This window comes from Dermochelys coriacea, chromosome 3 (assembly GCF_009764565.3).
Source record: "Dermochelys coriacea isolate rDerCor1 chromosome 3, rDerCor1.pri.v4, whole genome shotgun sequence".
Classification (NCBI taxonomy): Eukaryota; Metazoa; Chordata; order Testudines; family Dermochelyidae; genus Dermochelys; species Dermochelys coriacea.
In genome coordinates, this window is record NC_050070.1 from 142,509,163 (window position 1) to 142,520,453 (window position 11,291).

The following is an 11,291-nucleotide window of genomic DNA, read 5'->3' on the forward strand; positions in this document are numbered from 1 at the left end:
TGTTATGGCTACAATTTACATTAGTGCTGTTTACATACCATGGTCAAGTCAAGCCCATTTAATTTGGCTCCCTTCATGAAGCATTTATTTTATTCTCATCGGTGCTGCCTACTTCAATCAGTACAGGTAGCTATTGAAACTTGACGCACCACTTGATGTTAACATTATTATTGCTAATATTATTACCCCAATATTTTATTTTAAAACAATGTACTCTCTAAGGGCAGAGTCTTTCCCCGAGTATGTTTTGTTGCCTTAGATTTATACTGTGGTACTTTCACTATAGCAGCTATACAAGGTAAATAAATATACAGAACCACAATGCCCAATACCTATGTAAACACTGTATTACCCTTCAGAAAATAACAAAGGGATAGAGAACTAATATTTTTTTTATTTTGTCCATTTGAATTATTTTGAATAGGTGGGTTGTTTGCGTGAAGCACAGACTTGGATTTCAATGCTTAAGGGACATAAAAACAGTACATTAGATGAAATATGGGGGCCACAGGTAGGAAATTATATATTTACAAATTGTTTATGAAAAATATGAATGAACTCTGCAGCTGTCTTACTTGGCATTCTCACACTATTAGTATCTCAGGGAAGGGGAAGCCTAATTAAAGCATGATGGAGCAAGTGGAATACAAGTCAGATAGCAATACAGTAATGATCTGACAATGCTATGAAAGGATATTGTTATTCCGAAAGACACTAACCCCTCGTTGTCATGTGTCTGGTTGAAAGAAAATCACAAACATCATTAAAAGAAAAGAGTGTACTAAAATATTGTATAGCTTTAGGAGCAACTGAAATTCTTTTGTAGTGGTAAACAGCTGGACACAAGGGAGGGGCTAACTCTTGAGAGATATGACAAGCCATGTGGCCAGAGGGAAAGTATGGAACTAATGGAGGCTACCCAGGCACAAATGTAGGGGCTGTGGCGGTAAGAAGTTAGAGTCCGTAAGCAGTGGCAGGGTGACCCTGTTACAGCAGTTTCTTGGGCACAGGTCTGGAGTCTGGCTTGAGATTTCTCCAAAAGCATGTGTGCTGTATGTTCAGAAAAACAGAACTCTGGGTGAAATCCTGGCCCCATTAAAGTCAATGAGAGTTTCATTATTGCCTTCAATGGGACTAGGACTTCACCAATATATTCTATGTATAAAAGAACTACACCAAGGGTTACCTCAATTTTGTTTCACTGATTTCTCATCCAAAAAAAATCATCTTACAAGGCCCCAAATTGGCTTTCTGCTGGGCCAAAGGGGCATTCGTATGATTCCAATTCACTAAACTATTGTAATTAGCACCTAAGTGTGAGCAGCCAAGTCCCGGAGGATCAATGGCCCAGAAGGGCAAGAAGCTGGAGGATTCCTGGACAGTTGGGAGGAACTTGGGGGCGGGCACTATCTTGGCAGGAGTGTGTATGAATGCATCCGATGAAGTGAGCTGTAGCTCACAAAAGCTTATGCTCAAATAAATTAGTTAGTCTCTAAGGTGCCACTAGTCCTCCTTTTCTGGTTGGGAGAGTGAGGGCTGTGGGGAAGGCTCAGTGAAAGAAGGAAGGACTGTGTTGCCCTAGGTGGGAGGGTGCATGAGCCTGGGGAAAGGACTATGATTGAAGGGAAAAGGTAGTGAACACTTTGCACTTAGACTAGCATGTGTTCCAAGAGAAGATGAAGGCTGAGTAGCTGAGGAGCAATATATTCTACCAGGCCAGAGGTTCAGACTGAGCAGCCACCTAACAGCCAAGTCACCAGGCTGTGCATCTCATCTTAATGTGCGCCCCCAGTGCAATTAGAGGCCTCAGGTTGGGGGTAAAGGTTTTGGACATCTTCGGATGTAGGGGAAGTTAGTTCTATTTTTTTTTTTTTTAAAGTTTCAGTGTTGGTGTTGAATGCCCTTATGTCCCCATGCCTTTTCAGCCCATCGGTCTGTTTTACCACCAACCCTGTAACTCTGGGTGCCTTCAATGCTCTGCTGCTGTGGCTCGTAACCTGGACACTGACAGCCAACAGACAAGCATGCACTGTCTGTTTGTTAAGCAGCAGTGGCTCAGCACTCTTATTTTAGTAGCTTGCTTGTTACACCTCAGCCTCATTCTGGCATCTACCAGCTTTGGTTGCCACTAGCCAAGTGACTCCAACACACCCCCAGTCCTGAAATTTCCCAAAACTATCTGCTCTGAAATGTCCAGATCTTTCCTGGAGTGTTCAGAGGGCTAATAACATTTGCTTGCTCCTTTAAAGAGTAAATACCCAGCAGCTTGCCAAATTAACTGGAGTTAATGAATCCCAGTCACTTCAATTTAGATACAACACTGGGTTGGTTTAGATTTAAATGAAACAAGTATATTTTAGGGCGCAGACTGTTTGTTTGAAACAAGGTAAGGAATGTGTGGGAGCCAGGCTTCTCCCCTTCTTGTTAGCCAACATAGCTGACTAAGTATAGATCTTGTGAGTGTGCTGTACAATCTCCAAGGAGTTATTCGTTTGGCATACATATAGAGAGAGAAAGAAAGAAAGAGAGAGGGGTAATTACAAGTCCAGAAACCCAGATAAGTAGGTCTAATTGTTTTTCAAAGCTAGTTTAAAAAAATCTCCTTTATTGTTTCTAATCAGAATTACAGATCCTGCTTTGAATCTGAACTTGGACGTCTAGGAGATCTAAATCAGCTGTATCTAATTTTGAACCACTCTGGTTACAATTCTCTCATTTGGCCTACTGAGTACAGTGGCATTTATGTGTTCAGAGTGAAGATAGTGGACCCAAATTTCAGGTTATCTATTTCTTTCTTGATATGTAAAAAGTATTTTTAATGATTGATTTAGGATTAAGATTAATAAAGTAACCACTGTTGTCATTTTAAAAAATTATTTTGCTTGAGGTATCACTTGGCCATAGATGTTGCAGGTATTTTCCACTACCAGTTCTAACTCATGGATGGTTCAGATATGGCTTTGAGGGTCCTCAACCCTTTCATTGTGCAGCTATTATTTTTTCCTCTTAGATTTCTACTCATTTTCTGTATAGACTGCTATAAACATAATGTTCATCATACCTCTATGGAAAGGAAGGCAAGAGGCCTTCAATATGTGGATTTGATGACAGGACCCACAGGGCCAGATTGTAATCTCAATTATATTAGTGTAAATCTGGGATCTGACAGTCAAACCAATTTTTTTTCTAAAGTGACTGTAAAAATGTCATCTTAACAGATTTGCTCTTTGCATATATTCAAAGTAATCTCTGTAAATTTAGGCTAAGTGACTAAAAGAAAGTTATTCCTGTTAGCACTGCAGAACTAACCCACGGAGGAGTTGGTAGGGATCAATGGATGACAATTTAATTGCATAAATGCCACTGAGGGTATAATCTGAAGACAGTAGGATTGCACAGCTGTAACAGAGGGTCTAATTTGGCCTAAACATGATGATACATGTCTGAGCAAGAAAAACCCCAGCTTGGTTCTCAGAGCTCAGGTTGAGTTTCTAGGGCTGGTATTTGGAGAAAAATATTTTCTGTGTGAACTGAACATATTTGATGTGGCAATCACTGAAAGACAAGAGATATTAAACTGCACAATGACTTTTACAGTCACTTATCAAAGATTAGCCACACCTTAAGGATATTTGCCTTCCCTTTAATAAACCATTTCAAAGTTTCTTATTTTATCCACCCCATAATGTAAAGGAAATTTTTAATAAACTCCATAGGAGATTTCATTTAGGAATATGTAGTAACACGCATCCTACATATTTTCTGAAACGTTGTGAGAAAGACCCATGAATACCGAACATTCATAGAGGTATTTCATTGATGAAACATTAAAAGAAGGAATTCATCACTGCCTTATGGCCCCTTTGTGCAGACTGCACCCTCCCCTGAAGGAAGCCCTGACAAAGGGATGTGTTTCCCAGGATACACTAGCACAGGGGATGTGTCCCCCAATGCAGCAGCCACCAGTGCAGGTGCAGATTGAGGGCAGGATGGACACTGACCCAGCTATTCCCTGGCTGCAACTTGAGCACAAATTAGGCCCTACAGCAGCCCTAATGCCACTGCCAGGATGAATCTTGTCCAACATGTTTTTTTCCAAAGCAGGGAAGGTGTCAAAACTCACCCCAGGATGTTCCTGACATTTCTGCTCCCCATTATCCTCTCCCCTCCTGTGAGAATGGCTTCAGGTTGCTGAGGGTAGAGGGAGAGTGCTTTGCTTGCTCCTGCAGCAGCTCTGATTGGCTGCTCTTCCCCCGGAGGCAGACAACTGGAGAAAAGAGCCAGTCAGTGGGTTTTCCCCCAGGCAGGCTGAAATTCATTAGAGAGCTAAAGCAACTCACATTGCTGCAAGATTGGCTCCGGCCCCAGGTGAAATCCCATCACTCACAAAAAAATCAGCAGCATTGACGACACTGCATTAAATTATGAAAGTTACGTAAAAGTACACCATTTTTAAAAATAATCGGAATGTGTTTATTGAAGTTTAAATAAAGTTTTTCGTTAGTACATGAGGTGGGGTGAATATGGGCACCAGTTGGTTTCATTGTGTTTCTGAATTTTCATTCTGAATATTTTTATAGTTGAGAAAATATTTAAATCTTTTTTTATATTCCAGTTTTTGTGACTTAAATACAGTCTTTGCGGTCCGTACATATGGCATAGTAGAAAGGTAATTGCTAATAGCCACAACTAAACATAATTTATTATTATTTAATATTTATATAGCAATAAAAATATTGTTATCCTTTGGCGACGCTCCCAATCTTACAGATGGGTAATGAAATCTTAGAGATAATATCCAGATCCAAGCCTTTGGCATGATGGTAGGATACAATTTCATTCCAGTTCTAACGGTAGTCTCCATTTTTAAGTATAGGTGATATCTCTGGAACCAGTAATATTTCTAAACCAGAATGAACGTCTATAGTGTGCCCATTGTACTCACTCACCTCTTTATAAAGTGTTTGATCCTAGTCCCACTAAAATCATAAAGTCTTGCCATTCACTTCTATAGAAAATCATTTGGATTTTTCCCTTGACTTCTATATCATCATGACCATAAAGAAGAGTAAAAGAGAAACTTAATCATTAATCAGCCATATTTTCATGAAGATGCATATAATTTAAGAGTTTTCAGAAGACATCATTCCAAATAGAGTTATGTCTTCTGTCAATATAAAGTTCAAAGAGATTCTTGACTAAACAAGGGGAGAATTTGAAAATTTACCACATCTATTCTTAATCGAATCTCATTTGTATTTCAGTCCAAACTTTGGTAAGGTTGCTGGCTTTTCAATCCTCATACTGTCCATTTTTGGGGGCATCCTTGTTATAAGCTACTTCAGGTATGTGAAGATTTATCAAGCAATCATTTATGTTGATCAACTGCTATCACATGACCAACAAGATCAAACAAGAACGACAGTACATGAGTTGAAGAAGGACCAATAATTTATCTACCATACTGATGGCATTCTGTGTAAAGAAATTGTAAGAGTACATTGACTTTTTAAATAATTTCAATTTTGTTGGATGGGTTAAGGGTTGTTTTCACAAACCGCTTTTCACCTTTCATATAAGACTAATGTGACTCATGTGTTTAGTTTCCAATTCCCGTTTAGTTTTCAGCTCTACCGCTGAGCTTAACATATCCCATTGGTTTCTTTTGTGTGTATAGATGGAGGGCAGTTTATGGCCCCCTTAGTAGCCACCTCTCAAACCAAAATAAATTAAAATACATTTATGATCTTTAGGCTTGATTCAGCCCCAATTTATGCTGGCTTTCATCAGCATAACTAGCCTGCACGACTTTTGGTAATTTGAAATCTGGGTCACGGCTGCGTCACTATAAAACTCCCACTCTATCAAGGTATGCAGCCACTGCAGTCCACAAACTGAGCAGCACTGTCTAGGGCAGGAGAACGCCCAGGACCAGCAGGGAGATATGCTGATTCAACATATTGTTTTGAATGGTTTATAATGACTGGGCTCCTGTAAAACCCCAGTTGCACTTTAAAGCTGCCTTTCCCCATGAGTGGGTAACAATGCCTCCCCTTCACAAGTATGAGTCAATGAATCCCCTTGTCCATAAGATAGTCAGGACCAGATTGTCAGCTGGTGAATGCTGGAGCAACTCCATTGACTTCAGTGTAGCTACACTAATTTATACTAGCTGATGATCTGGCCCTCAGATTCTGATAATCACTTATACTTTGACTAGATCAGAGCCTTGTATAAAAAGTATGTTTCAAAGACTTGGTAGATAATGCTACTTCTAAAATATTCTGACAGCTATAGTTCTCAATGTCTATTACAAATTTTATGGCAAATAGCAGTTACTCAAATCTGAAAACTTCTGTGATCACACCTTCAATTCAAATATTTTATTGGTTGTAATTTACTGAATATGAAAATGAATGTGCATGCAACTGAATGCAAAATGTACTAGATTTCTGTTTACAAACTTGAAACAAATTTTGTAACCTTTTAGTGAGCTCAGATGTTCAACAGACCCCATCATAGCTCCTTCAAATAACTAGTATATTTTGTAAAGCTTCAAAAGAGAATCAAGTTACATCAGCTACTGTAACTTAATACATTCAGACACAGCAAATTGAATGTTTTTATTATTAACCTAACAGGTATTGTTTGAGCATTTGAAATAGAATTTACATTGTTTAAACTTGCAATTGATTTTATATTCCTGAAGGAATTTTACTCGTATGATTTTTATTGGTGCTTAATAAAAATGTTAATTTATATAATAAAAATGTAGAGTGACCAAGTTTATCATAAGAGTTTATCATCTACTTTAATAGCTAATCTCACAAATTAGTTGAAAGATATGATGTGGCAATTACAAACCATAAAAAACATTTTAATCAGTTTCCATAGCTCCATTGGACGACATATTTCCACTGCTTGTCAAAATTTTCTAGTCAAAGTTAGTTATTTTAAAAAGCTTATATTTTAATGCATTGGTTGTTTTAGTTGGTGTAAGATAATTGGTGCAATTACAAATCCATACAATTTAATGAATAAAGATAGCTCATTGGTTGAGCCTATGGACCGGGTTACGATCACTTTCTTTCATAAAAGATAACAGAGCCACACTCTGCTGTGCATGAAAATCATAAAGGCTAATACAGCGATGCAAAACTGGCTCAAAGAATTCATGAGCATTTGGCATGATTCACACCTCTGACATTTAAGTAGATTAGAAGTTTTGCATTGAGGCATACAAAAAATCATAAAGCCAATTTTGCTTGAAAATTTGCAGCTGTGAATTTTTTACCTGAAGTGAAAGCAGTCCATTCCTACTGAAAACATAAAAGTGATTATGTATGTCCTTAAGATAGTATGGTGTAGTTTGTGCATTGAATTCAGAGTGGTAGCCAAGAACTCCCAGCTTCTCTTTCTATCTCTGCCAGTGACTAGCTTTAATAACACTTTGCACTTACATAGCTCTTTACATTCATTATTTAGGCAGACTTCACAACACCCCTGTGTGGAAGATATATATCACTATTTCCATTTTTGAGATGGGAAAACTGATGCTTAGAGACCTGCTTAAAGACTCATAGCAAATTAGTACCAGAGCCAGCTTTAGAACTGAGGTCTTCTGACTCGCAGACCCTGCCTAACTCAGAAGCTCACAATGCTCCTCTCTTCCCCTGCAGATCTAGTTATGTTTCCAGACCTGGTTGATTTGGTCTTGATAGCCCTGGGAGGTACTGCTAGTAGAAGGTATTTCTTACTACATGGCTTTAATTTCTTAGTATTATGAAACAGGTAAGAGAGATCCCTCCTCAAAGTGCTGCTCAGAAATATGATGATGTATATTCTAGGATCTTCAGTATTTCTTGAGGAAACAAGAAGCCACAGAAGTTCTGAATGAGTTCTCTGACTGATTATTCTGAAGTTTTGCTGAATCCAATCCAATCCCTCTCATGATTAAAAGGAATGAGAATGAGCTGGTGTAAGCAGAGTTCATCACCATTCCTGCAGTCCAGAAAATACACAGCTTTCCTCATAACATGACTGCCTTTTGGATAATTCATTTTAGTTTCCTCTGCAGAGAACTGTTTCTTTTCTCCAGCCTTTCTTTTTGACCTAGCTAGCAGTTCTTCTTTGGTCACCATGCTTGGTGACTAGTCTGCTTTTCCTTGGTTATAACTAAAGTACCAAATCAAACCTTTGGTTTGTCTACATCTCCAGTGCAGTCCAGAGCTGACTACTATCTATGCAATTCCATGCCTGGAGTTCCAAATTCTTGTTGTCGTGGGACTCCAACTCTCACTACTTCAGTGTATGGTTAGTAGTTGGCCATGTAATTATGGTATGGGGGGGACTGCTTTTGGCAGAAATGTTGCTGCCATGGACTCATCTCTGATTTTGTTAACCCCCAAGAGTGGGAACTTATTACAACTAGTATTTTTGGATAAACAGAAATTATTTACCTCAGATTCTTCTTTTTAAATGATAAATTGTAATAGATTGATACTCTCCCAGCTGTCTTCTAAAGCTGGAGCTGCTTTTAACATTAGTTAATGACCTTTGCCTTTTGCTCCAAACGATATAATCTAATAGAGTTTCTAGAGCATGTATTATCAAATTGTTTAGGTGCCATTTACTGGTAGTTAGGCACTGAGTCCCAGGTCCACAAAGGTATTTAGCTGTTGTGATGCTGAGCATCGCAGAGCCTAATTTTAAGGTACCTAGAACAACCACAGCAATCCACAAAGCCTAAGTTAGGACCTACACCATGAATGGAGAGAGACAGGCACCTTTGACTATGAATCACAAAGCCAGCATGCTAGGAGGGGAGCCACCTAAGCTAGTCAATGAGAAAGACTGACCAGAGGAGTGTGCCCTAAGCCCCAGCCCTCTCTTGGAGATAGGTGCCTAGCTCTGCTTGCGATCAACAAACACAGGGAGATACATATTTGACCACCTAATTCAGGTGAAAAGTCCGAAACAAAACAGCAAGACCTCCCTTATAACCTAGTGGATAGGGTGATGAGGAGAAGGAATTTGAACAGGGATTGACCACCTCACAGGTGAGTACGTACTCCAACTACTAGGCTATGGAATATACTGATGCAGGGCTGAGGGGTCTCCCTCCGTCTGTCCTATTGAAGTTTTTCTTTAGAGAAGTATTATTACAGGTAAGTACTTTTCTTTTTTCCTCTTTTCTCATTAACATGTAACCTTTCCCTCTTTTGTTTTTCTAGGAAGCACAGTGTGCATTAACCTGTATAATAACTTTTGTTCTATATTAGAAAAATAATAGAAATATGCTTTTAAAAATATGGTAGGAGCAATGAGTCCAGAGCAAGAAAGAAGTCACCTGCACATTTTTTAAAATGTTTACTTTTCATTATGTTTATTTAATTGTTTTTAAATATTGAGGCTAGAACTACAATTTTGTGTGCAAGAATACTTTTTGAAAAAATCTGATCACTGCAATAATGTAATAAATACACAGTGAATGTTAATGGATATTACCGGTGCTCAGAAAATTGTGCAACTCAGCTTACAGCATTCATGCCTAATATTGCCTCAGATATCCAGCATGACACTCGTTCTGTCTTATTGCTCACTAGAAGGATTTTTCTTGTATTCTTTTTAGTAACAGATGCCTGAATTGCATAATGCACGTAGAAGAGCAAGGTGTGGTCTTAATGTCTCAGTGCAGTAATAATACCTGTTATGAACTACTGGAAATGCAATTTTTAAACAACATAAATAGCACTTTTTGCTTTAATTTTCAGCTTTATTTACATACTCCATGTCTTTCTTGCAATTACAGGCTGGCTGGAAGCTATGTTTTTATCTCACTTTCCTTTTCTCCTGCCAGAGGCTCTGATGAACACAGTATCACCAGCAAGGAATAAGGAAGTGAATCATGTAGAGTCACTGCAGCATTTCGTATTTCTCCCCTGCAGGTAGTATGCACTGTTAATGGAAGACAGCACCTTAATAGGATAGAAATGGGAAACTGTATCCCCTGAGTTTTCAGCCTTTGGCTTTGGCCCTTGTAGTTTATCATCAAGGCCTGTTCATGTGACCCTCAACTTCCCCTAATCACTCTCCCCCACCCCCCGACTTTGAAAAGTGTTGGATAGTTGCCAGTTCATTTACTGCAACATTTACTACAACAAACTGCAACTTGTGAACCAAAGAAGTTACGTCGTGTCTAGCGACATTGATCCTGAACATGCAGTGCGTAAGATTACAGTTCCTTCACGAAACATATCGTAATTGCCAATACTCCTGATATAGCCCAAATTGTCCTGGGTTTGACAAATCTGTCCCAGCTGTTCAAAGTCCCAGTTAGTGTTCTGGGGACTGACAGCTGAAGCCTGACAGGTTTTCTGCAGCAATCCTGGCCTGGCCTCCTATGACCAAAGGCCACTGTGCAAAGTTATTAGGATAATAACTTCTTTCCCATCTATCTCAGCTGTTCCTCTGTGCTTCTGCTGGTATCTGTGTGCCGAATACTGAGATGGACTCAGAGACAGGTAGGAGAGCCTGGAGTGGAGTGCTCAGCAGTTGTTATGTGCATGAGATATTTGAGCCTGGAAGGAACCACTAAGTAGACGCTATGTGTTGAAGGAGGAGAAAAGCATGGAAGGGAAATAATCAACTGTGGAGAGACAATGGAGATGTCCTTTCAGTTGGAAGGGGAGAAAATGGGACCTGTTTTCTGTTGCTACAGGTGCCAGAGGAAATGTGAGTACCCATTTCATTCTCCCTCTAAACATACCAGAAATGGTAGTGGATCAAGGAAGGACACTGGTGAGAAGCAGCAGAGCCCTGCTGCCTCCATTCCCAACTAAGAGGAAGCTCATTATCATCTCACCAGAGTGCTGTCCCTGGACTCTGTTGAGAACTGTATCTTTCATAACTTAAGGGAAGAGGAAATAGATGTCTGATTACATTTGACTTGACACCATGGATTAGTTGCAGGAAGAGAAAAGGGTCTTTGTCTGTTCTCTCCTACAAAGCCTCGTGACTTTATATATTCTCTTCCCTTACCTCATAGCCACCTCTGAAGGGAAGATCTCTGCTATTCTAACTGTCTTGCATCCGATGAAGTGAGCTGTAGTTCACGAAAGCTTATGCTGAAATAAATTTGTTAGTCTCTAAGGTGCCACAAGTACTCCTGTTCTTTTTGTGAATACAGACTAACACGGCTGCTACTCTGAAAACTAACTGTCCTGCAACCTATCTGCTGTTAGTATATGTGTATGGGGAAGAAAAGATTTTTGCTACTCTATTCTTGTCCT

At 39.3% G+C, this 11,291-nt stretch overlaps 1 protein-coding gene across 1 annotated transcript in view; it reads left to right on the forward strand.

Annotated features, from left to right (window-relative positions):
- CATSPERE (catsper channel auxiliary subunit epsilon) overlaps nt 1-6,789 on the forward strand; it is a 93,590-nt gene extending 86,801 nt beyond the window's left edge. Inside the window, exons 19-22 of the mRNA XM_043512261.1 lie at nt 425-511; nt 2,622-2,779; nt 4,616-4,669; nt 5,265-6,789. Coding sequence (XP_043368196.1) covers nt 425-511; nt 2,622-2,779; nt 4,616-4,669; nt 5,265-5,451 — 486 coding nt within the window. The 3' untranslated portion in view covers nt 5,452-6,789. The remainder of the gene's footprint in view (nt 1-424; nt 512-2,621; nt 2,780-4,615; nt 4,670-5,264) is intronic.
- The last annotated feature ends 4,502 nt before the right edge of the window (nt 6,790-11,291 follow it).